The sequence below is a fragment of the Drosophila persimilis genome, unplaced genomic scaffold (assembly GCF_003286085.1).
Source record: "Drosophila persimilis strain 14011-0111.01,24,50 unplaced genomic scaffold, DperRS2 tig00000700-arrow-arrow-pilon, whole genome shotgun sequence".
Classification (NCBI taxonomy): Eukaryota; Metazoa; Arthropoda; class Insecta; order Diptera; family Drosophilidae; genus Drosophila; species Drosophila persimilis.
In genome coordinates this window covers 706,709-733,836 of record NW_020825340.1, presented here as the reverse complement: position 1 = coordinate 733,836, position 27,128 = coordinate 706,709, and the positions used below count along the sequence as shown (strand labels likewise).

Genomic DNA, 27,128 nt, shown 5'->3' with positions numbered 1-27,128 from the left:
GAGCTGTCGAAGGCCTAACCTAAGCAACATAATCGCCAAAACGTGCGGCAATTACATGGATGCTTGAAGAACTGAATGCCAAACATCTGCTGCTGCTGCTGCTGCCACGTATATAATTTGCAATGGGAACCCAAGAAAATTCAATTAACAGACTGGGGATACAGACACGTGCCGTCACAGACCAAAGACGCTGACGCGCTCCCGACTATAAAACTCAATAGAAACGAACAAAAACCATCTATGTACTCCATGTGGAGGACCCACTCAGACGGACACACTCCACGTTCATATATACTCGTACTCGTACTCCAACTCGTACTCGTAATAGATGGAGAATCACCAGTCGATTTCAGCACTCCTTCTGTTATTAATCTTAATGGGAGGGCTATCGCAATCGCAGGCCTGGAAAGATCAGAGGGAAGACGATGACACCTCAGACGATGAGACGATCATGGAGCGTCGCTGGCAGATTGGCTACGAGCAGTATCGCATTCTCTGCGAGAAGTTTGAGGAGAAGAAGAAGGACACATCTCCAGTGAGCACTCGCATCGCTGGCGGAGAGCTGGCCGACGGAGGAATGTTCCCCCATCAAGTGGGTATCATCGTGCAACTGAGTAATGGCGATCTCATACAGTGTGGGGGCTCCCTCGTCACTCTCCAGTTCGTTTTGACGGCTGCCCATTGCCTGACGGATGCCGTCAGTGCCAGGGTTTATCTGGGGGTCATTCAGTTGGCTGAAAGGGGAGGGGCCGCAGAAGAGTTTCTCGTGTCGCACCAGGATTTCAGGGTCTATCCGGGATACTTGGGCTTCGGGGCATACAATGATCTGGCATTGATTCGCCTGCCCAGGAAGGCCATCCCCTCAGACCGAGTGCAAACCATCGCCCTGGCGGGGGATTTTATGCAACAAAAGTTCGTTGAGGGGCAGCCAGCTACCGTTTCGGGCTGGGGCAGCTTAGGGGACTCGGCCGTGGAAAGAACCCGACTGCTCCACTATCTGGATGTGGAGGTGCTCGACCAGGAGCGATGCATGTGCTCCTTCCTGCCCGGATTGGTTAGCACGCGGCGACACCTGTGCACCGATGGACGGGGCGGACGTGGCGCCTGCCAGGGCGATTCCGGAGGCCCCCTGGTCTACCAGTGGCACAATGTCAGCTACCTGATTGGAGTAACCTCGTTCGGGAGCATTGGGGGCTGTGAGCTGGGTGCCCCGACTGTCTACACCAGGATAACCGCATATTTGCCATGGATCCGACAGCAAACGGGAATGACCAACTAAATGCAATTAACGCCTAATTGTCGGCCATTAATTGCTAAACAATATAGTCGAGCGGGCGGACCAGACAGACAATAAAACCAATTTGAGCAGCAGAAAGCCACACAATGAAATGGAGTCAGCAGCCAGCAGTGGACCGGAGGGAGACCTCTCTTTGGTTAGGTGAAAATGGTATTTTTTACGAGTACAAGGGGGCTGCTTTTCGCCCTTTGAGTGGAATGGAAATTGTATCGGATAAATAACAATAACATCAGAATTTCTGTAGCCAATTTGGCAGTAAGAATACAACCCAATAAAGGGGGCCAATAAAGAAGCATTCTGATGAATGAAATTCCAATGAATTCAATGTTGAAATTGAACCTGTCTCTTCGTTTTTGATTGTTTTTATTGCGAGTACTGTGGTTCCTTTTTTTGTACGTATATTGGGGCTAATCGTCTTTAATTGGCCATCTGAATGGGCCATTAACCGCAGCTCTGCGGCTGGTCGACACGCCTCTAGGAAATGGCAATGCACGTCGGCAAATCACGCGGCAATTGTCGGACATGAGGGTTGCGGTGGGTTTTTGCGGTCGCAAGAACAACTGTACTTTTGATTTATAAACAAAAAAGAGAGAGACACAGAGAGAGAGAGAGACAATGCACTCCCGTACTTTATATACACAATCATTGATTGATTAATTTGGAATTTAGATTGTGAAATCGCGCACAAGTCAAAAGAAGCTTCCGAAAATACAGCGCACATCAATCGGGAGCTGATCTATGGGGATTTAAGGCTTAGGTCTAGAGCAACCCTTCTGCCATACACACCCACGCACCCCTTGACCTTCAGCAAAGTCCAAAGTAAACAACCACAGGAACCACAAGCTTAGGCACCCTCTACGCTCCTAAGAGGGCGAACAGATAAGATAGTTGGTCAGAACAGAACCACCTCTGAAAAAGTCCGATACGCAGAGAAGACGTCACCGCGACACGTCTAGAGCTGAACAAAGCAAAGCAAACCCTTGCTAATTCAAAGATATTTTTAAAAATTAATCAAATTAATTAGTAGACAGGCAAAGATCCCACCTGGAGCAGGTCCTATCTCAGATTAGATGGGAATTCAGATATCCCTTAATTCCCTCCCGGACTTCTGCCAAACAGCTCGGCGAAAAATACGAGAGTCATTTTGGGGCCGCATGCCCGAAGTTTCGCTTAATCGCCAATCGATATCTTCCGCACAAATCTCCGAAGATAGCGCACTGAGAACTGATGATGTCTGCGCGTCGGTAGTGTCATATCTAATCGAAGGAGCTCTATTTGTGAAATGCAACCTAATCGGGAGACGGGGCTCGATTCGCCCAACTAAGGGTGCTATAAAAGACCCACACTCTGCCATGGAAGATCAGTTGAGTTCCTTTAACTGAACACGCAACAATATCATCATGAAATTCCTGATCATTCTGGCTTTGGCTATCGCTTCGGCTTCGGCTTTCCCCGAGCCCGAGCTGGTGTCCCGCAACCGCGTGATGCCCGTCCAGGATAGCATCGAGGGTCGCATTACCGGAGGATCCGCTGCCACCACCGGCCAGTTCCCCTACCAGGTGGGACTATCCCTTAAGCTGAGCGCTCTCTCCAGCGCCTGGTGCGGTGGCTCTCTGATCGGCAACCAGTGGGTGCTCACTGCTGCTCACTGTACCGACGGGTAAGTGCCTCCTCCTCTCAGGATTGCTGAGGATCCCAGTACTCATCATTCTCCTCCCTTCCGCTTTCAGTGTCCAGTCCGTGACTGTCTACCTGGGTGCCACCGTCCGTACCTCCGCTGAGGTCACCCACACCGTCGCCAGCTCCCAGATCATCATCCACTCTGGCTGGAACAGCGCCAACCTGCGCAACGACATCTCTCTGATCAAGATCCCCGTCACCTCGTACAGCACCAAGATCCAGGCCGCCAAGATCCCAGCCATCGCCAGCTCCTACTCCACTTACGCCGGTGATTCCGTGATCGCCTCCGGCTGGGGCAAGATTTCCGACTCCGCTACCGGTGTGACCAACAACCTGCAGTGGGCCAAGCTGACTGTCATCACCAATTCCGTGTGCGCCAACACCTACGGAACCTCCATTGTTACCGCCTCCAACATCTGTGTGTCCACCCCCAACGGTGTGTCCACCTGCAACGGCGACTCCGGCGGCCCACTGGTGCTCGAGTCCTCCAAGGTCCAGGTTGGTCTTACCTCCTTCGGCGCTGCTGCCGGCTGCCAGAAGGGCTACCCCGCTGCCTTCACTCGCCTGACCAGCTACTTGGACTGGATCAAGACCAACACTGGCATCTCCTACTAAATTTGGAGGAGAAGTCGAATGACTTCAATTTCGCATAAATATAAAAAGAAAAACAAAATCTTCTCTCACTCTTTCCTCCAATGAAACTCCAATGAATTTCAAATGGATCCAAATTGATGAATTATATACGATAAATGGGATAGAAACTCTGTTCAGAAGTTGATATGTGTACCTATGAAGACCGACGATCAGTCTCTACATTAACAAATATCAATCTATCGCTATCAAAAAGCGTATAGTGATCCGATTCGCACATGTTCGAAGTACGAATCACAATGGGAGAGAGCTACAGAAAGAGATAGGGGTGGTTAGCACACGTGTAGATTCGGGATATCAAAATGAGAGAGACGGAAAGCACGACATGGAAGTGGGAGAATCATCCACAATGGGAAATGTTTCTTTTTCAGTCTGACTATGATGATCACACCGCATTCAAACGATATTCAATTCAATACGATAAGATCATTATTTATCAAAACCCCTTTAACAGTATCTTTAGAATTTTGAATGCAAAATGATTTTTCGTTTCGCGTAGGTTGAAATTTTAGATACACTTTATCCAGTGGGATATGACCGAAGTTTGCATCTAGGCGTCAGATCTAGACGTCGACCATAAAACGTGTGTGGAAGAGAGAGACAGAGCGAGAGAGAATGAACATTTTTTCTTCATTCTAGCTATAATAATGATACGATCTAGTTAAGATTCTGCAGTCTAGAAAATATAGTCATTTTCTATGATTCTGCGTTTTTGGCTTTCTCGTTTCTTTGAAATTGTGGAAGCAACAGACTTGCGTCCTTTGTGGAGGCGGAAGGGGGCGGGGTGAAGTTTTGAAATACGCTTTTAAAAGTGACATATCACAAAAGTCTGGATACAAAATGTCGTGGCGCTCATAGGGACGGACAGACAGACATGGCTCTATCGACTTGACTATTGGTGCTGATCAAGAATATATATACTTTACGCGGTCGTAATCGCTTCTTTCTGGACGTTACAAACATCCACTTTCACCACAAATATAATATACCCCTATACTCATTTTTGAGTATCGGGTATAAAAAGGAACATTTCCCGTTTTAGATGATTCTCCCACTTCCACGTCGTATTTTCCGTCTCTCTCATTTTCATATCCCGAATCTACTCCCCCCTATCGCTTTCTCACTCTCTTTCTGCACCTCTCCCATTGTGATTCGTACTTCGAACATGTGCGAATCGGATCACTATACGCTTTTTGATAGCGATAGATTGATATTTGTTAGTGTAGGGGACTGATGGTCGGTCTTCATAAGTACATCAACTTCGGAACAGAGTTTCTATCCCGTTTATCGTATATATCATCAATTTGGATCCATTTAAAATTCATTGGAGTTTCATTAGAGGAAAGAGTGAGAGAAGATTTTGGTTATCTTTTTATATTTATGCGAAATTGAAGTCATTCGACTTCTCCTCCAAATTTAGTAGGAGATGCCAGTGTTGGTCTTGATCCAGTCCAAGTAGCTGGTCAGACGGCTGAAGGCCACCGGCAGCCGGTGGCCTTCGACAGCGTCGAAGGAGGTAAGACCAACCTGGACCTATAAACTAGAGCAATATTTATCGGTCCCGTTCCTAAAGTTTAGATCAATCTTCTGCTGAGATAACGCACCGACTTTGGTCCGATGATGTCTTCGAAACGTGCAAATCTAATCGAAGGAACTCTATTTATAAAATCCAAACCAATCACGGACCACACGGGGTGTGCTTCTATAAAAGAGTCGTGTGGAGCCATGGAAGATCAGTTGAGTTCCTTTAACTAAACACGCAACAATATCATCATGAAGTTCCTGATCATTCTTGCCTTGGCGATCGCTTCGGCTTCGGCTTTCCCCGAGCCACAGCTGGTGGCACGCAGCCGCGTGATGCCCGTCCAGGATAGCATTGAGGGTCGCATTACCGGAGGAACCACTGCCACCACCGGCCAGTTCCCCTACCAGGTGGGACTATCCCTTAAGCTGAGCGCATCGTCCAGCGCCTGGTGCGGTGGCTCTCTGATCGGCAACCAGTGGGTGCTCACTGCTGCTCACTGTACCGACGGGTAAGTGCCTCCTCCTCCCCCCAGGATCGCTGAGGATCCCAGTACTCATCATTCTCCTCCCTTCCGCTTTCAGTGTCCAGTCCGTGACTGTCTACCTGGGTGCCACCGTTCGTACCTCCGCTGAGGTCACCCACACCGTCGCCAGCTCCCAGATCCTCATCCACTCTGGCTGGAACAGCGCCAACCTGCGCAACGACATCTCTCTGATCAAGATCCCCGTCACCTCGTACAGCACCAAGATCCAGCCAGTTCAGATCCCAGCCATCGCCAACTCCTACTCCACTTACGCCGGCTCCTCTGTAATCGCCTCTGGCTGGGGTCTCACCTCCGATTCGGCCACCGCTGTCACCAACAACCTGCAGTGGGCCAAGCTGACTGTCATCACCAATTCCGTGTGCGCCAACACCTACGGAACCTCCATTGTTACCGCCTCCAACATCTGTGTGTCCACCCCCAACGGTGTGTCCACCTGCAACGGCGACTCCGGCGGCCCTCTGGTGCTCGAGTCCTCCAAGGTCCAGGTTGGTCTTACCTCCTTCGGCGCTGTCGCCGGCTGCCAGAAGGGCTATCCAGTGGCCTTCAGCCGTCTGACCAGCTACTTGGACTGGATCAAGACCAACACTGGCATCTCCTACTGAAACCAGAGCCTGAACCTGGAGGAGGAGCAGTCAATGAAGGACTTGAGCTTCGCATAAATATAGAAAAGATTACCAACGAATGGCTGTCACCATCTGCGTTTTCCTTCAGTCTGGAGCAGCTCCAATGAATTCCAATGGGCACATGAAAAGTTTAAATTGACATTAAACGACAATTGCAAGTGTTTTGTCATGCAAATGGGGGAGGGGCCGTGGCAGGGCCAGGATGTTACGGGGCGCCACATGCAAGACACTCTCTCGGCATTCGGCACATAAGTTTTCATTAAAATTCATTAAATTTTCGCAGCGACACAATAAAAGCGGGAAAAACTTGGGGGCCGAAAATAAATAAAGGAAAAAAGTTTCGCCGCAAGTGAAAGTAAAGCAAACGAGAGAGAATGGAGATGGAGAATGGAGAATGGAGGCGTGGCAAGGCGACAATATGTCAGCACTTAAGTTATTACAAGAAATTTAAATAAATGGGAAAAGTTAAACATTTTACAGGCAGACTTTAAAGAGTCATTCAGCTCTTATTTTCCAATGATTTTCTCAGTGCATGCCACACACACACACACACACACATGCCACATGAGTTCTCCGAGGAAAGGCAGCAGCGCAGATGCTGGGGGTAGGATATCAGGTGGTCGCTCTGCGAAACGCAGAGACCATCTGGTCCTGCGGTCGGAATAAAAAGCATTTACTCAACACACGACCCAAATGACAGAAACCAGAAACAGAAACAGAAACTGAAACTGAGAGAGTCCCAGAAACAGAAGCAGCAGATACTGGCATCCCGAAACATATAAGGTCCGTCAGTGAAGGCAGAGGAAGGATGCCAGGATGAGGACACACTCGCAACGCTGAGGTTCTGGGAATCCCATAGCCATTCTGATAAATGTTTGCATTGCGGAAATTTATGACAGCACAAAAAAGTTTCCAGCTATCGTACGAGTGCGAGTGCGAGTGCGAGTACGAGCATTCGTATTTTGTGGTTTAGATATGACAAAATATCATACATAACTAAAGGCTCCAGTTCTACATAGAAGATAAGAGTGGGATAAGTGTGGGGTATATGTGAAGGTCCAAAGTTAGTTAAAATGTCAACTTTTTTGAAATGGTCCGGCGTGTGTTTATGGAGAAAGTTTTTCCTCGTGTTTAAAATCCACTTTGGAGCCAGTTTCATGGCTCTCTGATTGAACGCTTGAATGTTCGTTTCTCCTTTTTTCTTGGCCACAAACTTCATTGCTCTGCTCTGATTGAGATGGACTTCGTTCCTGTGGTTAGGGGCCAAAGCCAAAGCCAAAGCCAAAGCCATGACAGTCACTTGGTCAAGCAGTTTTCTACGATTCATTTTATTGGCAAAATATTTGGCCAGCCTGCGGACACAGACACCAGACAGTGCCACACAGAGTTCTAGTTCTAGTTCTGTCTGTAGCTGTGGCTGTGGCTGTGGCACTGCATATGGATGCACTTTAATTTGGTTATTTGTCTCCTGGCACCTTTGGGACTGCTCCTGGCTGCTGGCTCCTGTCTGCTGGCTACTGACCCACTTCCACTGAGCACAGAGGAGGTCCCACAATTAAATATTTAGTTCCATTTCTTGATAAAATCAATTCGGATTTCGGTACTAAAGTACTAATCACAGAGCGAAATCAATTAACAAACTGTCGGCTCATCAATTATGCCATGCCACCCCCAACCAATGTGAGGGAGGAGGCTCCCCCTGTGTGTCTGTGTGTGTGTGTGTGTGTGTGTGTCTGTCTGTGTGGCAGAGCCATTTGACTGGAGAGTCAACAAACGCAATCCTGGCTAATAAATTCCAGTCGATTCAAAGCAATCAACTTAATTAAGGGTTTTTGGTTGGGGGTGGGGGGGGGGGGGGTCCACATACTTAATTAAGTGGAGTGAAAAGGCATGAAAAAAAAACCTGAATGAAAGCCAGACGAGTGCGAGTCAGCTTGTGCGAGTATATACGATATTTGGGGACCTCTAGGATCTCTGATCTTTGGCTTTAGTCCTAATCATACACATATGATATGTATCCACTGAATGACCAGCAACATTAGAGCTGTCGGAAGTGGAAACTTTGACTGGCATACACTTAACCCTTTGTTGATTCTGTGACACTTTAAGCGATGTTCGGCTAATTAAGTGCCCGGCAATTACGATTGCTTCAGCACTTCTCTTCGGTGAGAGAATGACAGGCCAACACAGAAAGTGTTTCTAACAAAAAGCCACCATCTACCATCTACCATCCACCATCCACCATCTACCATCCCCCCCTGTGCTAACCAGTCTAGAAAAGAGAGACCTCCACCGCTCGCCGCTCCGCGTATCGTACACTTAATTCATTTAACTCAAACATTTTCATTTATTTATCGCATTACTCTCTCTCTCTCTACTCCCCGAATACCCAAATACCCAAATACCCGGATCCCCTCCCCGGCAGTAGCCGCCATCACCAGAGTATTGTTGCTTTTTTTTGGCTAATGACTTCCTGCTTTTCCTAACGCGCTCAACTTCCGGCAAACACACACACACACATTCCACGTATGAGGGTTGACTGACTGACAGACAATCCCCGCACACAAAAACACAAACTCGCATGGAGAGGACTGAGAGGGTAGAAGGAAGAACGCATCAAGCTCATTGAATGCTTTTGGCATGTTGCCCGGCTCGACACCATTATTTCTGGTAACAAGATAATTGTATAATGAAATCCAAACAACACTTTGGTTTGCTTTGCCTCTCTCTTGGTCTGGCGTTCGGGTTCGGGCTCGAGTTCTGGTTCGGGCTTGTCTGCCGGTGGCTCTTCCACTCCTCCACTCCTCCACTCCGCACTCAACACACCACTCCACGGGAAACGGGAAACGGGAAACCCATTCCTTGCCAGCAAAACAGAGTTCGCCCTTCTTCTACAACAATGACTTGACGGCAAAAGTTCGCCGCTTTTTTTTTGCTAGACAAAGACAAAGACTTTTTCTGGCTACTGTTTTTGCTACTGATTGAGTGGTAATACTTGTTCTGCTCCAAAGTGGATGCTCTCTGAAATCATCTCAACAGATAAAGGATATGATTCACTTTGAGTCCAAGGAATGGCATAACTTTTGCCTGTGTCTTTCAATATTGTATTTGTATACATATGTACATATGTACCTGAATGTCCCCATATATCATTTGGTGCCATCTAAAAGAAAATGTCAAAGAAAGTATATGATTTACTGAGGCCAAAAGCAATCATATATAGTATGTTCTTTGCTTTTTTGGATTACTTACAGGTACAAGCCCTATCATATATCATTTGGATGCTCCGAAATGATGTACAAATGTTCGTTAAATTACTTTCCTTCCATCTACCTATTGTCATTTATCATTTGGTTAGAGCATTTTCAAGTCTACCATTTCATCTACATGTATTCTATTATACGTACGTATATATATATATAGAATTCTTGCTTTTCTCTTAATTTCATTCCATTTCGCATGGCACCAAAGTGTCTTGTCATGGTCTTGTGCCTTTTGTTTTTAGGTTTTTGCCTTCTTCCTCCTTTTGCGATTTGGGAGTGACAATTGATTGACAGGAAAAGTTAATGGCTTACTTCATTCTACATATACATATATATATAAATATACTCTTGTATATTGTATGTTGTATATTTTGTATTGTAGGTGTACCCACAGGATATAAATACTTGTACGGGAGTTCGGGGCAGTAATAATTGAAACATTTCGGGGGTTTTCTCTCCTGTCTGGCTCTCAAGTAGATGGCACACACACACACACACACGCATATGCAAAGCCGCTCAGAGAGCACTCACCAAAAATCCCATCACTCCTATAGGGGCACGGTGGCAGCCATCACTCTCTGTAAAAAAAAAAAAGTGAAAGAACAAAAACAACAGCTCGAGAGTAGAGCAAAAAATAATATCCGTAATACTTTGGCTCCTCTTGCAAGGGCTGGGACAGGGGCAAGGGCAGGGGGCAGGGCACAAAAATAAAGACATAAAGCAAACAAATGCTGCTCCCATCGAGGAGGAGCAGAGCAGGGACACGGAGAAAGGTGGATTGGATGGATGGCTGGGATGGCTGTATGGATGGACTGGTTGACTGGCATTCCGAGTAGCTTTTAGTGCGTTCAAGCAGAAAAATATATAGAAAACAATAAACCGAAATTACAACAAAAGCAGAGCGCAGAGCGCACATGGGGCTCAGCCGCACAGAATCTCTTTTTCTGTGAAAGAAACAAAATACATATTGGCAAACAAAAAATGTTTATAAGCCATAAAGCATTCCATTCTGCTCCAGAAATTCATTCATTCTATGGGACGTGTATATAAATATTTGCATGCTAAAATTTGATGAGTAGTTATATATTTTCCGGCGCACAACAACAACAGGCATCCTTCCATTATATTAAGTTGAACAGGGGAAATATTTCAACAAAATATACGATACACGAGAACTGGCATTAATGAAGTCCCCAACAAAGGAGGAGATTTTTGCTATGGAATAAAAAGACTGCTCTGCTTACCCGTTGAGCGAACATCAGACCAGACTGCATTCAAATTGGAGATTCAGATTCAGCTTCAGATTCAGCATCAGAATCAGCATGAAAAGCCCCGCCGCCGCCGCCGCCGCCGCCAATGTCAGACAACAGACAACAGACAAGAGCTACACAAAAGAAAAGTTGCAATATTGATGGACGGAACAAAAGGAATACTCGTAGCAGTATCACGGAATCATTTTCGGATGCTCCAATGCCTATGCCAATAAGCAGACAAGTGCCACCGCGTACTGGGGGGACACGTTTCTGGTGCTTGCCTCGGGAAATCCCCCCAAATCTTATGCCGCACAAAATCCAATTGTCGTAGTAGACAAAAATCCTTGGCACTTGCACACAATATTCTCGTAATAAAATCCAACGGGTGGGGTTGAGGGGAGGCAAAAAAAAAGGCTAGCCAGAAGCAATCTATCGAAAAGGATTTGTTTGCATGGCAGGAATTTATATTTATATATTTCGAAGGAACAGCAGTAGCTGTAGCAGAAGCTGAAGCAGAAGCAGGCCTTCTCATATGCAAAAGCCAAGCGCCAGCGTATTGATAGAAAATCTTGGGAAAATGTCCTCGTGCACTTCCCGCAAATATTTGCACAGCCATAGAAGACGACTGAGGGACCATATCCTCGTATAATATATCCATATATAATAACTTAGTTTGATCCCTGGACATAAAACTGAATGCTGGCCACTTGGGGAGGGGATTTGTCTCTTGGATATTGACAGCTATCCGGAGTAACTGAAGATTGGTGGGATCGATACAGCGGCCCCCTCTCCTTCCCTCTCTTTCCCTCTGTTTATCAAGTTTTTTCCTGTTGAAAATTGCACTCAGGTAGCAGTTTGTTGGGGAGTTTATCCAGACAACCAGCTGCTTCCCTAATCAAACTTTTTCAATACATCGCGCATTAAAAACGAGTTGACAAACTGCAACACAACAACACAACAACACAAAAACTTTGACCAAGTGCCAGGAAACTCTTGTAGGAGGGGGCATGCAACCACCATTCATCCGTCTATCGTACCTATGTGCAGCAACAAATTGCATTTCGTTTGAGGAAAAAAAAATAGTCAACTTTGCGGAGTAGAGTTGGTAACATCTTGGGAGGGCTGTGATAGGCGATAAGTTCCGGCCAAGAGGAGGTGACTCGGACAAACGCATTACTCATACGCAAAGGCATATCCCAGGAGGGATGATTAATGAGGCGGCTGCTGTTGACAACCTCCGAAGGCTCTCCAAGGCAGCCTCCTCAGCCAAAAGCAATTTGAATTATAGCAGGAAATAGACATGGACCATGTGATAAGTCATCAACCGAAAAGGGAGGCAGGAGGAGCAGGAGCAGCAGCAGGAGCAGGAGCGGCAGGTCAGCTGTAGCAGACAGTTGTCATTAATTTTGGTCAACTATGAAGTGGACCGTACCGCAGGCCCTGCGACATTTTCATGACAATTTAACACACGCTCACAGCAACGACAACAAAAAGACAGAAAAACTGAACAGAGTTTTCCATTTGAGCCAAATAATACACAATGTAATGGCAGCCAAAAAACATACAGCGGAGAGAAGAGGAGTGGCGAGAAGAGGAGAGGAGAGGAAGGGTCCGAGGAGTGGCAGTGAAATGCCATGTCCGTGGAGCGTAATCGATGCGGCTCACATTAGATTGTTGCCTCGAATTGTGTGGGGACCAGCAGCAGTGCTCAAGTGTTTCTCCACGTCCAAGTCCTGCTCCTGCTCCTGCTCCTGCTCCCTTCCACCACCTTCCACTGCCACTTTTTATCCCAAGCTGCTGCTTCGTTTATCATTTGCTGTTCACTTGTCGAAATTTTATTGCTGCAATCTTGTTTGTCATCGTCGTCTCCATCGTCAAAGGAGAGCGCACGCTGGGGGACATTTGGAAATGCCTTCGTTTCGTATACATATATATATATATATATATATATATATATATATCTCAACTTAAGGCCAGAGGCGTAGCTCTTGACGAATCTGGGACTGTTTCCTGCGAAAGGATATCGCCATCTACGCAACTGGATACTCGATTACCCCCTCGCTCTGTCTCTCTCTGTTTCGTGTGTGGACAACAATGTCCAGTCGAGGCTGTTGCTCTGGGTCGCCGGACTCCGTGGAGAGCAGGATATGCGTCTAATAAGCGTGTGTGTTGAGTAAGCGCATTACGTATACGTAATATATATAATACGAACGAGTGGTATATATCAACTGTCGAGCAATTTAAAGTGCTCTCTAGTCTACCCTTTCCTTTCCTTTCCTTGCGTTTCCTTTTCTCTCTATTCCTTCCCTTTTGGTTGGACTTTAAGGTTGTGCTTGAACAACAATGAGAGCAAATATTTCAAGAAAATTAGTTTCTTTTGTTTTTTCCCCCAAGAGACAGAGACAAAGGGCGGACCATTTTTTCGCAATCAGCGAAAGGAGCAACCATAAAAAGGCAGAGAGAAAAAAAATCAATAAAGTGCAGTTAATGCAAGGGATTAAAGATATCTGTGGGAGGAAAGCCGCAGGATAAATGTTATCTTCTAATTAAATGGGAAACCAACTATTTTCCATTTCCTTTCCAAGAATAGAAGCAATCTTCAGGACAGAAATCTATTTTAGTTTCGGCCACATACGAATCCCGCTTAGCATTTATGGCCCAGACACGCACAAGGACATGCCACATGCCACATGCCACATGCCCCACACAGGCGGGCAACAACTACATGTGTCAGCATGAAAGGCAATGAATTGTTTTTATGTGCTAATGTCCCCCGAAAGTCCGAGACCCGGGCAGGGCATTTCCTTGGGCATTCCCATCACGTAAGGCGATTTGATTTCAATTTTCCCAGATTCAACTATGGCCCTCTATCCCTTGCCCCCGCCCCCAAATGACTTGGCAGCTTTTGTCGGACACCATTGCGTATGGTTAATATGATTTAAGATAATCGCTGGGAATTTCTGCCACTCGAAAGAGTGGCACTGAGAGTGGGGGTGTAAATCTCAATTCGGGCCAAACACAATCGCTAAGTCGTTCTGGTTGTAAAATTATATTTTTGCAAATTTAATAATTCGATTTTCGAATAGAATGATTTCATTGAAGTGGGATTTTCCCACACCTAAAAATAAAGCTCAAAAGTCACCCGTTCGTTCCGCTCCATTGATAAATATCTGCGCAAAGCATTGTCGTCATTTATAAGAAATCTTCGCCTTATCACGAGTGGCAGGGCGGAGTGCTAGACGTCTGCCGCCTTTTGATTTCTTCGAGTGCGTTTAATTGAAAGCCTGCGGTGTATCCACTAAGTAATCTAATAGATTTCCCACAATCACAGAAAAAACAACAATAGGCCGTTGGTGGAGGTGAACGATAGCCGGAGATACCAAATAGGCCAAATAGAAAGCCCTGCTGATAATGCCAATATCTCTCAAATGATAACCAGAACTACACTGAAAGAAAAGTGGCATAGCTAAAAGAAAAACACTCATGTTTGAGTTAAATATTCGGGTTTTCAATGCAAACATAGGGGACAATTTTATAATTTATATATGAAATATATTTTTTTTAAATATGCAAAAAAAAGTACTTTAAATTTTAAATATATTTAAAAATATTTAATTTAAATATGGATAATATTTTGTTTAAATATTTTCAGTTTGAGGTCAAAATGTAAGTGAAAACAAGTACACTCTCGCCGCAAATCTATTGGTATACATTTTTAAATTTAAGTGTAAATATTTGATTCTGAGGGCTGTTTTCTCTGAGTGTGCATACATACATATGTACATCCTTTCCGTAGAAAGCGGGAGATAGAAAAATGGCAGGCGTATGCTGCTTATGTTTTTCGAGTTAAAAAGCCACAATTCACGCGCGCCGATAAGCGCCAAAAAAAAAAGAAGAAAACAAAAAAATCAAACGTTCGAAATAAACAGAAATGACTTGGTCAAAACACAAGAGGCACGGCACGGCCCGGCAGGCCACGGGCAGGGCACTCTGATAAGCGATTTATATAAAAAGAACCGTTTGGTCAGTTGGTGGACATTCATTCGATCATCATGAAAGTGCTCGTAGTCTTCGCTCTGGCTTTGGCCTCCGCCTCCGCCGGCCTGCTGCCCCAGGTTCTGCCTGTGCATCCCCGTGACCTGCCGGTGGTGCCCTCGATCGAGGGTCGTATCACCAACGGCCAGGCCGCCTCGGAGGGACAGTTCCCCTACCAGGTGGGACTAAGCTTTGGCAGCTCCAGCGGCAGCTGGTGGTGCGGTGGATCCATCATCGACAACTCCTGGGTGCTCACAGCTGCTCACTGCACCAGCGGGTAAGGAAAACTCTTTCTCTCTCCAGCCTGCTAGAGCACTCTGACAAAAGATCCTACTGGCTTTCTTTAGTGCCTCTGATGTGACCATCTACTACGGCGCCACTGTTCGCACCAACGCCAAGCTCACCCAGACCGTCTCCAGCTCCGGCTTTGTGCAGCACGCCAGCTACAACAGCGTTGTCCTGAGGAACGACATCTCCCTGATCAAGACCCCTGCCGTCAGCTTCACCTCGGCCATCAACAAGGTGGCTCTGCCCTCCATTGCCAGCAGCTACTCGACCTATGCCGGCGACACCGCCATCGCTTCCGGCTGGGGCAAGGACTCCGATGCTGCCACCTCCGTGACCAACACCCTGCAGTACAGCGACTTCACCGTTGTGACCAACGCCGTGTGCGCGAACACCTACGGCTCGCTGATCATCACCGGCAGCGTCATCTGCATTGCCACCCCCAACAAGATCTCCACCTGCAACGGCGACTCTGGCGGCCCATTGGTCCAGAAGAGCACCAACATCCTGATCGGCGTCACCTCCTTCGTCTCGAGCGCTGGCTGCGAGTCCGGCGCCCCAGCCGGCTTCTCCCGCGTCACCAGCTTCCTGGACTGGATCCAGTCCAACAGTGGAGTCTCCTACTAAGCAGAGCAGCAGCACTCTTTTTTTTGCCAAAATAAAAAAAACCGATTATAATCTATAAAATGTACACGATGGATTTTGTTTTGGGATAATGGGGAGGGGTTACCAATATTTTAGGGACTTTTTGTTGATTAGAGTAATTATAAGTAGATAGAATACTTCTGTAGTTCTTATCTTAGTTTCCTCTATCTGCTGTTGTATTTAATCAAAGCACTTGAGAGACTCTGATACGCTTCTATAGAATTTCATAATAACAATTATACACACAATAGAATCGGAATTAAGTTACGAGTAGCATTAATTATATTTCTAAGAAATAACACGGGGCAACGATTCATCAACTATAAAAATTGGATTGCCGCCTTTATACTCATCGGTACTATCCAGCGAAAATCTATCTGAACCGACTTCCAATAATCAATCCTATTAGGCCTCCTCGATCAGAAACCTAATTACCAATCACTTCCCTAAGATCATAATAATCTCGATGCCCAGTCACATACGTATAATCCACAACCGACATATCAAATCCAAACAAACCGACCTCCACACAAAAGCCTCTAACTGGCACCAACAAACGAGCAAACTCTTTTCCACTAACCCTCCCCCAAAAAACACTAGTCTAAATCGAAGACACCAAGTCATCATACACACACTAAGAAAAAATCCAGCACAATATACATATGTATAACCAAAACTCTAAGAACTGTAAATACTCCTTCCCTCCATATCTGTATATATGTATATAATCTGAATGGGTTAAAGGATTAAAGAAACTAGCTGAGAAGAGAAAATCCTCCTCACTGTTAAGCTTCAAGAAAACACTTTCAGTTTTTCAGTTGAGAAATCTGAAGAATTATCATTGAAATATCACCAAAGATACTTAGAGTGTTATACAATGAAATGTATGAAGGATCAAAATGTATATTGCAAACAAACTGAGACAAACTGCCACAGAAATGCCGACATCTTTTGTTGTATACTTTTCAGTGCTCAAAAAAAAGAGAAAGAAATAAAACATAAAAACATCGATATCAGGAGATTCATTAAAAACTTCAAATTGTTTAGCCCCGTCATAAATTGTAATCTTATTTTAGCACATTCTTCGATCGTGGAAAGAGGTTCGGAGTCGATCACTGAGCGATTAGAATACTGGCACTCGCATTCGCATTCGCTGTCCGTTTAATCGCATCAAATCTCTTAAGATGCAGAACGATTAAAAGTTCCAGACATCGCGGTGCTCGTATCTGCAAACTGATAAAATATCCTGCAACTGTGCAAAGACACACTGATTAGGTGGTCAAATTTATGATCGAAATAAACGACAGGTGACTAGCCTGATTAGACCAAAGGGGCCATGGGCAATGGGCCATGGGAATGGGCCATGGGAATGGGTATATAATGGGCAACCAGTCGATGGAGTAATCATTCGTTAAACGATCAAACAAACATGAAAGTTCTAGTAGTTCTCGCTCTGGCTCTGGCCACCGCTTCCGCCGGCGTCTTGCCCAAGACGTTGCCTGTGCATCCCCGTGACAGAATTGTGAGCCCATCGATCGAGGGTCGCATCACCAACGGCAAGGACGCTGTGGAGAATCAGTTCCCCTACCAGGTGTCCCTTAACTTTGCGAGCAACAGCGGCGGCTGGTTCTGCGGTGGCTCCATCATTTCCGCCGAGTGGGTCCTCACTGCTGCTCACTGCACCAGCGGGTAAGTGATCGAGGAATTCGCATGGAACCAATACTAACCGATTTCGCCCTGCTTTAGTGCCTCCTCTGTGGTCGTCGGCTATGGTGCTACTGTCCGCACCGCCCCCAAGTTGACCCAGACTGTGACTAGCTCGAACTTCATCCAGCACGCCAGCTACAACTCGATTATCCTGCGCAACGACATCTCGCTGATCAAGACCCCGGCTGTTGCCTTCACCGCGGCCATCAACAAGGTTGCCCTGCCCGCCATCTCCAGCAGCTACTCGACTTATGCCGGCCAGACCGCCGTCGCCTCCGGCTTTGGCAAGACCTCCGATGCCTCCAACTCCGTGGCCAGCCATCTGCAGTACGCCGAACTCACCGTCATCGCCAACTCCCTGTGCGAGCAGACCTTCGGCTCATTGATCGTCACCGATAGGGTCATCTGCGTTGGCACCTACAACGGCGTGTCCACCTGCAACGGCGACTCCGGCGGCCCCCTGGCCCTCGATGGCACCCAGATTGGTGTCGTCTCTTTCGGCTCCAGCTCTGGCTGCGAGGTCGGCTCCCCCGCTGGCTTCACCCGTGTCACCTACTACCTGGACTGGATCGCGCAGAACACTGGAATTTCTGGCTAAATGAAATTCTAGAAAGTTATTCTTCCGATCAAATAAAATGCATGAAAAAATCCCGTACTCCATTGCCTATTATCATTATTTTACGGATGAATTGTTATATTCTTGGATAGAGAAGTTCTACAAATTTAATTCAATCTCTCTCTCTCTCAATCATTATTGCGAAAGGAACCTTCGACTGAAATGAAAAGGTTTGGCTCAGTTTTAAGTGTTTCCAATAGCATTAATATTTGAGGGATATGAAATGGTACGAAAACGAATAGATTTCCCCATTTCTGGAACACGTAACTCAGAAAAACCGAACCCGATTATGAGCTGCTAGTTCTGGCATCTATAAAAACCATAAACTAAATTGGGTTTTAGAAATCAAGACATTCCCGAACAAGATCCGTTCAGTTTCCATAGAAAGACGATTTTACACAACCACAAAATGGCATGGAAAATGGAAACACAGCCGTTATTAAATGAAATATTCGGTAAATATTAAATAAAACAAATAGTAAAGTCTAAGATAAACACGAATGTATTAAGTGGACTTTAAAATTTGACCCATATTTAATCTTTTGAAAAAAATACATTAATTTAGAAACAATTTTTGTATCTAAATATGAAAATAATTTAATTTAAATTTTAGGTGTATTTATTAAAATTATGAAATATATATTAAAAATGCAAGTTTTCTTATTAATTCAACATTTTAGGGAAAATCGATTGGTACTTGTACTTTTTAAAATCTTAGCTTAAAAAGTATGCATTCTATGAATTCTATATATTTTGAATTCCCCGTAGAGCGGCCAATAAATAGAAAACCCACAATATTCAACCGATAAGAAAGGTCCCAGTTCTGTTTTAAACTGGAGAGATATGAGAAATCATGATAATATGGGGTGTGTCTGGGATTCCGGAAAAAAATTGCCGTTCTGTACAATTGAGGTGCATTGATATACGGTCAAATAAAGTTATCAGATGGTGGTGAGGGGATTGTAAATTAAGTCTTAACTTGAGGTGAATGCTTTTGAACAGCGGCAATGATATGGTCCGGTTCGGAAGCCGCCTATATAAGCCCCTCAATACCGCCATTGTGATGATATTCGTTTAACATGAGAGTGCTTGCAGTTCTGATCATTGCGGGGATTGCCTTGGCGGCAGCCCTGGAGGAGGCCGTGCCCGTGAAGGACATGCCCGTGGGCAAGAATGTGAACGGACGCATCACCATGGGCTATCCGGCGACCGAGGGCAAGGTTCCGTATATTGTGAGCCTGGTTTTTAGCAATGAAATCGGCGCATCCTGGTTCTGCGGCGGCTCCATCATTGACCACACGTGGGTCCTCACTGCCGCCCACTGCACGCACGGGGCCAGCTCTGTGAAGATATCCTATGGCTCCGTGTGGCGCAACCAGCCGCAGTTCACGCATGTGGTGCAACAGGGGGACATTGTGCAGCACGAGGCATACAGCACGACGACCATCAACAATGACATCTCCCTCATCCGCACTCCGCACGTGGACTTCTCGTCGCTGGTCAACAAGGTGGAGCTGCCCCGCTACGAGGATCGCTACAACAACTACTACGGCTGGTGGGGCCTGCTCTCCGGCTGGGGGAAGACCTCCGACTCCAGCGGCGTCGCCGACTACCTGAACTGCGTCGACATTCAGATCGCCGACAATTCCGTGTGCGAGGCCCACTACGGCACCACGACCATCACGCCCAACCATGTGTGCATCGCCACGCCCGAGAACAAGGGCTCCTGCAGTGGAGATTCCGGTGGTCCCCTGGTCCTGCACGACGGCAATCGCCAGGTGGCCATTGTGTCCTTTGGCTCTTCTGCTGGCTGTCTGTCGAACAGTCCGAAGGGCATGACTCGCGTCACTTCATACTTGGATTGGATCCGTGACCACACGGGCATTTCCTACTAATCAATAAATGACTTGTGAATAAAAATAGAAAGCATTAAATGCATTCCCATTTCAATCAAGAAACGCTTAAATAAATGCTTGAAAATGTTGCAGACTTCGATTGGATGTGCGATCGCCGTTTACTTGGCAATGACAAAGGGACCCTTCAGCTTGGCGGCATCGCGCTGCTTGAACTCAATCTGGCTAGCGATGCGATCCAAATCTGGGAGCTGGTCAATATCCCTCACTGTGACAACTGGCATCTTTCTTGTTAAAGTCAGCCGGAAAAAAGTGTGTGATAAATGGGGATGGAATGGTATATATTCAGTGACAGAGTCACTTATCCTTCAAATTATGAGACCAGATTTTTTTCCATTTAAAAACATTTAATTCTTCAAAGTAGTGCTCGCTTAGTAAGAAATTCCAGTGTGATCACGAATCCAGTCCAAGTAGCTGGTGACACGCACCATTCCCTTGGGACCATTGGACAAGCAGCCGGCGGAGGAGCCAAAGGACACTATGCCTACCTGGCGATTGCCGTCGTGGATGACCAGGGGACCGCCAGAGTCGCCGCTGCAGGTGCCCTTGTTCTCGGGAGTTGGGATGCAGATCAGATCGCCCGAGAAGCTGCCGTAGTAGCTCTCGCACACAGAGTTAGGGCCGATCTGGACATCCACGCAGTTCAAGTACTCGGAGACGCCGACATCGTCGGAGGTCTTGCCCCAGCCGGAGACCAGCGCCCACCAGCCCTGATAGTTGTTGTAGCGATCGTTGTAGCTCGGCAGCTCCACCTTGTTGACCAGCGACCAGAAGTCCACGTGCGGGGTTCGGATCAGAGAGATGTCGCCGGAACCATGCTCGATGAAGTCGTTGCGTCCCACCCAGTGGGTGTACTGGGCCTGGAGACGCCACAAGGCGCCGTAGTAGATGGTCACCGACTCCATACCGTCCGTGCAGTGCTTGGCGGTCATGACCCAGGTGTTGCCAATGATGGAGCCACCGCACCAAGTGCCGCCGCCATTCTTGCTGAAGCCCAGACCCACAATATAAGGGACCTTGCCCTCGTGCGCCGGATAGCCCATGGTGATGCGCCCCTCAATGGAGCCCTTGCCCACGGGCACATCCTTCCAGAACACTGGTTTCTCGAATGCCGACGCGGAGGCAATCACTCCCAAAAGCAGAACCGCCAGCAGCTTCATTCTGATTCAAATACTTATTGGAGGCTACTGAATGATCGCTGGGAGTTATATACCATACCCCTCGGTACTGCGCAAAATTTTGCCGGAAATCAATATAAATGTTAAGACCATATAATTTACAATATGCAGATAAGCACAGCCACCATTTTAAAACATATACTAATGTAAATGTCCGTTTTATCTATGTATATGACTAAAGAAACTTGACGAAATCTTCAGACAATAAATGTTTAGCTATCGATTAGATTTAATCATGTTTTTCCCTTATCAGCTTGAATAAAATTTAATATAATTGAAAATACATATACATATAACCAATACAGGTATTATTTGAAAATAGCAATGGGCGCGACATTCAAATTCATCGACCTTCCTAACACAGGCGCCACCTGGTGCATTTTTCTCCATAATACCACGGTACGGGCCCACTACATTCGATATCGATATTGGTATCGATAGACTTCATATGGTTTTAGGCACTCTGGCAGCTCTTAAAAAAATAAACATTTTTTGAGCAAAAAAATTTTAGCAACAAAAATACGCACAGCAGGCGCTAAAACTATAGCCACAAACTAGTGTGTCGCTTATACTTGACATTAATTCCTTCGCTCAAAGTTTCGAACCGTCGGATTGTTCGAGAATTTGCCGCCCGGTGGTGGCAATCGTCGTGTGACCAGAAAAACCCCCCCCAGGAGATTACCGACAGACGACCACAAAGGGTAAAGTTAAAGCTAAAGGAAATGCTTGGTTCCGCGGCCAACAAACAGTCGTAATGGATAACATTGTGCATAACTTTGCCAACATCACATTTCAGCCGAAAGAAGTCGGATTGTCGGAGAATCGGTGAGTGTCTCACACGAACCAAAATTAAGTCAAATTTTAATTTCCTTTCGCAGCTCCGGTAGCAGTAGCAGTTTCTCGTGGAGCCTGAAGCCCATGGCTACGGCCATGTCGGACGTGGAGGAGATGCAGGATGCAGGGTCCAAGGAATCGGAGGCCAGCGAGAGCAGTGATCAGTCCGATGAGGTGGACTCGCAGCTGAGCCGCGGGGAGGACGATGACAGCGACTGGCACAGCGGGACCACCCGCAGGGGCGGCGTGGCTCGGCGCCGCATGCCAGCACGCGTTTCAAAGGACAACTTCAACCGCGTCTGCAGTGCCATCATGAAGCCCATAAAGAAGAACCGTCGCAAGGAGCTAACCACCAATTCACAGACACTCAAGAGCATCGAGAAGATATACACCAACAAGCGCATGAAGAAGTTTACGCCCACGAATCTTGAGACAATCTTCGAGGAGCCCAGCGACGAGAATGCCGCCGATGTGGAGGACGACAGTGAGGAGTGCTCGATCAGCAGCCAAGTGCGAATTGTGAAGTTTGGCAACCGAAAGCTGCGACGCGCCATTTCCTTCAGTGACGGACTGAACAAGAACAAAATCCTGTTGAAGAAGCGACGCCAGAAAGTGAAGAAGACCTTTGGCAAACGCTTCGCCTTAAAGAAGATCTCAATGACCGAATTTCACGATCGTCTCAACAAGAGTTTCGACAGTGCAATGCTCGAAGGCGACGAAGGCGATGCCGGAGCCGGTCCCGGAGGAAGAAACGCTGAAGCCAAGACTGCCATGACCATGGACGACATACAGCTGCACACACTGAGCCAGTACCACATGCACCAGCCGCAGCAGCAGCCGCAGCCGGCGGCTTTCGAGTAGAGAGAGACTGAAACATCTACATACATATGTACGTAATATCATTATTGCACTCGGATAGATTGTGTCACTGTTTTACACCTTACACCCATTGCATAAATTACAATAGATATTACGAATAGTGTCCAAATATAATGTGACCGCAGGGAGTTCCCATTGAATGCTGCTGGGCCTGCAATCTCGCATGCGGTCACCTGTACTGATACCAATTATTGAAACTAGGATTACCGACCGATCGTTCACATTATTTCATTGCGCGCCCCTAGCCCTAGCTATAGATCATCGTTGCAGGAGTGCCGTCGAGCGTTTCATTTGGGCCGTTTCACATTTGGAGGTGAACTACTCAAACCCATTAAAACTATCCTATCCACCCCATGTGTATGTAAATAGCAAGTAATTTAAACTTATCATCCAGCCATAGAATACGATTCTGTGCGTAGTACGTAAGTGCAAAATAAATGTTGTAAGAAAATGTGAAACACACCATTCTTTTATAAATGAAATGCGAAACGGAAGCCCTGAGGCATTCGCCAAAGCGACGACGCACAAGGAGAGGTGGCGTCGCAAAATGCGAAAATGTTGGGGAATAGTGCGAAATTAAATAACGGCAGAGGCATTAGCAAGTGCAATAAAATGCAGCAACAAAAACGCGCCCATTATTAATGAGTGCAGTGCAACATGCAACGGGCAGCGCAGCCCCGCCGCGGCGGCGTGGTAATCACAATTCGCGATTATGCTTATGCATTGGTTTGGTTGGGTATCGACGCACAGCACGAAATCGAACTGCACAACAAGCGCAGCAGGTGGGGTGTTATGATGCGGGGGGATAGAGAAAGGGGGGCGGGGCGGGTGTAGAGCATGCATTTGCATAATCATTGTATTGTTGCTGTTGCTACTGCAGTGGATTATGTTTTTTTAGCCTCATTACCGACGAATTCGATTCGAACATATCACCGAGACGATTTTGTTTACTTGCTTGGCTAGGCGCAGACCAGACCGCAGCAGTACCAGTAATTTCCTAAATAGACAGGCAACAGAAATACTTTCAACACCAAATAAAAGTTATTTCTGGCAGCCGCAGGCGGTGCACGAATTAATTTAATTAAAAGTACATATTTTTAATGCTGCACTTCCATTTCCTGCTAAGAATTCTGCACATGCCACATGCAACCAACCAGCCCATCAATGGAAAACTGTTAATTTGTTTACGAGCCACACAGCAAATGGCAAGCATGCGACAGAAAGACCCGGCAATAACCTTGAGATTGGCAGAGTCAAAGAAGCTGCACAGTGGGCTGTGGGAATATCAACTGTTTTCCTACACCCACGCAGGGAAAACAGCACCTCAACATGCCACAGGCCACTGTGCGAAGAGATGAAATGCGAGACACCAGACATGCAAAATTATAACTGTATCGTGTAATCTTATTGTTTTACTCACCGCTAGTCGCTCGCCCTCTCTCTTTCTATCTCGCGTTTTACTCAATGAAAGCATTTTCACTAAAGAGATTCCCTCTTACTGCATAATGAAGATTAAGAGAGTAGAGCACTGTACGCGTGATGTAATAGCACCAAAGCGGGGAGATATCTAGAGTTACAGCCTCAAACACAATTTAAATGGTAAAACAACTAGGCAGCAGCACCATACACACACACACACACGCGTGGGTATTTTCGCCACTATGTCAAGAGGGAGACAACCGATCAAAAGGGCAGCCGAACTTTGAATGAATGAGGAAGAAGGAGATGGAGAGAAAGAATGCAATGCCCTGTGTGACTCTGTCAAACGGTAAAAAGCGCAAGCGTGACCACATCATAGCTGCAGTGGAAGGTGGAATGAAGGAATATGATGAGAGTAAGCGAGAGTGAGATGAGAGCATATGCAGATTGACATGCAGTCAAATTAAATGAAATTGATGCAACTGCAATACAATTGCGAGCACAAAATGCGGCTGCAGCGGCGGAGGTAGCAGCAGCGGTGGCGTTGACGGGGCCAAATTAATGCAGCAAAATAGACGAAATAATTAAAGTGGTTCGAAGAAATGGCTGGTGAAAGAGTTTATAAAAATGCTGGCAAGCGGCGCGCGCCGCACCAGTACCTTGCGAGACGCTCGTCGGTGTTCATGTCAGTGGCAAGTGGCAAGGTGGCAAGCAATAAAACAGCAGCAGCAGCAGTAGTAGCGGTAGCAACAGAGATTACAAACGCGTTGTCCAGCGTAACGGCTTTTCGAAACGGGAAAACAGCGCAGTGACCGACCGACCGATCGCGCGAGAGTTAAGGTGCGGCGGTGGCCAATGTATTAAAGGAGGAAGCAGTGCAAAAGTGCCACTAAATTAATCGCAATTAACAGTTAAATGCGTGCGCGAACAAAGCAACGCAAATGTTTACACAATCAGCAGGTGCCTCCTCCTCCATTGTTGCCACAATAACGAATCACATTCGGAGGCGATCCCCAAATCGGAACCACACCACGCCTCAATCGGAAACGAAGCTGCTCACCTGGATTGCCCTGCTCTATGCCGCCTCCACCTCCCTCGGCGGCTTGGCAGCGGCACTGGACTGGCAACAGGTTAAGCCAATGTATTTAGTGTCCATGTATCCGGGACCGTTCGGCATGGCCATGTCGCAGTCTCCCTCTTCCTCCTCCTCCTCCACCATTTCCTCCTCCATGGAACAAGATGCGGAAACGAGTGCCAGCAACCTGGAGAGCCGCATCAATGGAGGAGGAAATGGGAATAGCGACGAAGATGTGGATGTAAAGGAGCCCTTGGTCTTAAATCTGGAGACCACACCGCTGCTAGAGAAGATGCTGCCCGAAGGGGCCATGGCCATGGATCGCATATTCGGCGGCAACGTGGGCAATCCTCACTGCTTCCCCTACCAGGTGGGCATGTTGCTGCAGCGTCCCAAGGGTCTGTACTGGTGCGGAGGCTCTCTGATCTCCGATCAGCATGTGCTGACTGCGGCACATTGTGTGGACATGTAGGAATGGTATGATATCTGCCACAGAACCCATTCGTTAACCGATTTTTTCCCTGCAGGGCCAAACGCGCTCTGGTCTTTTTGGGCGCCAACGAGATCAAGAATGCCAAGGAGAAGGGTCAGGTGCGAATGATGGTGCCCAGCAGTAATTTTCACATATATCCCACATGGAATCCCAAGCGTCTGAAGGATGACATAGCCCTGATTCGACTGCCCCATGCTGTTAGCTTCAACGGTAAAATCGAGAGATTTTCAGCCTATAGAGGAAGTAATACCCTTTAAATTGAATTCCAGAACGCATCCACCCCATACAGCTGCCCAAGCGGCACTACGAGTACCGCAACTTCAAGAACAAGCTGGCCATCGCCTCTGGCTGGGGACGCTATGCCACTGGCGTCCATGCCATCAGCAATGTCTTGCGGTATGTCCAGCTGCAGATCATCGATGGGCGGACATGCAAGACGAACTTTCCGCTCTCCTATCGCGGCACCAATATCTGCACCAGCGGGAGAAATTCCCGCTCCACCTGCAATGGAGATTCTGGCGGACCACTTGTTCTGCAGCGAAGACAATCCAAGAAGCGAGTGCTGGTGGGGATCACCTCCTTTGGCAGCATATATGGCTGCGATCGCGGATATCCGGCCGCCTTCACCAAGGTGGCTTCGTACCTGGACTGGATCAGCGACGAGACGGGCGTCAACTCACATCAGGACACAACAGAGGCGATTTTCTTCGATCAGTATATGAGGGACTATGGCAAGCCCCGCCAGAGTCGAAGATTGGAACAGCAGCAGCAGGAAGATGAGCAGGAGGATGATCAGCCAGATGAGCTGGACGTGCGTCCCAGCTCCGACGAGGACCTCTCCGAGGATGTCAGCATGCGTACGCATAAGCGCCAGCGTCCTCGTCCTAGACCCAAGTCCGAATACGAGTTTTACTTCTTATAATCCAAAATAAACATTTATTTTTAAATAAGCTGATATAATAACATCCTCGAAATTAAAAAAGATACCTTCTTCCTCTTTTTTCCTATGCGAATTATGTAAATCATAGAATTTTTTTTCAAAGCAATTTTTTTTTTTAAATTTAAAACTTTTTTTTTAATAACAATAAAAAGTTATTGCAAAAAGTAACAAAATATTAAATGTTATTCAGAATCATATTCTAGTCGGATCCAGATCCAAAAGCAGACGTTATGAATTTCTGAATTCTGGTAAAAAGTGAATGTTTTGAGGCAA

The 27,128-nt window shown here is 46.7% G+C and overlaps 8 protein-coding genes across 9 annotated transcripts; 7 read left to right on the top strand and 1 right to left on the bottom strand.

Moving 5' to 3' along the window:
• Positions 1-272: 272 nt before the first annotated feature.
• On the top strand, positions 273-1,630 carry LOC6601475 (brachyurin). The gene has a single exon (XM_002026383.2). It carries the CDS (start codon positions 329-331, stop codon positions 1,277-1,279), a length of 951 nt encoding a protein of 316 aa, XP_002026419.2. The 5' UTR covers positions 273-328; the 3' UTR covers positions 1,280-1,630.
• Positions 1,631-2,682: 1,052 nt separating this feature from the next.
• On the top strand, positions 2,683-3,650 carry LOC6601476 (serine protease 1). Its single transcript, XM_002026384.2, has 2 exons — positions 2,683-2,957; positions 3,028-3,650. The coding sequence occupies exons 1-2, from the start codon at positions 2,698-2,700 to the stop codon at positions 3,590-3,592; spliced, it is 825 nt and encodes a 274-aa protein (XP_002026420.1). The 5' UTR covers positions 2,683-2,697; the 3' UTR covers positions 3,593-3,650.
• Positions 3,651-5,401: 1,751 nt separating this feature from the next.
• On the top strand, positions 5,402-6,299 carry LOC6601481 (serine protease 1). The gene is made up of 2 exons (XM_002026385.1): positions 5,402-5,661; positions 5,735-6,299. Exons 1-2 carry the CDS (start codon positions 5,402-5,404, stop codon positions 6,297-6,299), a joined length of 825 nt encoding a protein of 274 aa, XP_002026421.1.
• An 8,565-nt stretch (positions 6,300-14,864) lies between these two features.
• On the top strand, positions 14,865-15,847 carry LOC6601482 (serine protease 1). Its single transcript, XM_002026386.2, has 2 exons — positions 14,865-15,148; positions 15,219-15,847. The coding sequence occupies exons 1-2, from the start codon at positions 14,889-14,891 to the stop codon at positions 15,781-15,783; spliced, it is 825 nt and encodes a 274-aa protein (XP_002026422.2). The 5' UTR covers positions 14,865-14,888; the 3' UTR covers positions 15,784-15,847.
• A 1,376-nt stretch (positions 15,848-17,223) lies between these two features.
• Positions 17,224-20,074, top strand: LOC6601483 (transmembrane protease serine 9). Its single transcript, XM_026992119.1, has 3 exons — positions 17,224-17,490; positions 17,548-18,097; positions 19,198-20,074. The coding sequence occupies exons 1-3, from the start codon at positions 17,231-17,233 to the stop codon at positions 20,017-20,019; spliced, it is 1,632 nt and encodes a 543-aa protein (XP_026847920.1). The 5' UTR covers positions 17,224-17,230; the 3' UTR covers positions 20,020-20,074.
• Positions 20,075-20,363: 289 nt separating this feature from the next.
• On the bottom strand, positions 20,364-21,197 carry LOC6601458 (serine protease 1). Its single transcript, XM_026991964.1, has one exon. The coding sequence runs from the start codon at positions 21,195-21,197 to the stop codon at positions 20,409-20,411; it is 789 nt and encodes a 262-aa protein (XP_026847765.1). The 3' UTR covers positions 20,364-20,408.
• A 650-nt stretch (positions 21,198-21,847) lies between these two features.
• LOC6604228 (protein tantalus) lies at positions 21,848-23,122 on the top strand. Of its 2 annotated transcripts, XM_026991963.1 has the most exons (3): positions 21,848-22,040; positions 22,094-22,938; positions 23,017-23,122. In XM_026991963.1, exons 1-2 carry the CDS (start codon positions 21,970-21,972, stop codon positions 22,908-22,910), a joined length of 888 nt encoding a protein of 295 aa, XP_026847764.1. In that variant the 5' UTR covers positions 21,848-21,969; the 3' UTR covers positions 22,911-22,938; positions 23,017-23,122. The 2 variants fall into 2 exon arrangements, with proteins under 2 accessions (XP_026847764.1, XP_026847763.1); XM_026991962.1 differs by having other exon boundaries at positions 22,094-23,122.
• Positions 23,123-24,846: 1,724 nt separating this feature from the next.
• Positions 24,847-26,952, top strand: LOC6601459 (transmembrane protease serine 12). Its single transcript, XM_002026390.2, has 3 exons — positions 24,847-25,890; positions 25,950-26,125; positions 26,185-26,952. Exons 1-3 carry the CDS (start codon positions 25,289-25,291, stop codon positions 26,835-26,837), a joined length of 1,431 nt encoding a protein of 476 aa, XP_002026426.1. The 5' UTR covers positions 24,847-25,288; the 3' UTR covers positions 26,838-26,952.
• The last annotated feature ends 176 nt before the right edge of the window (positions 26,953-27,128 follow it).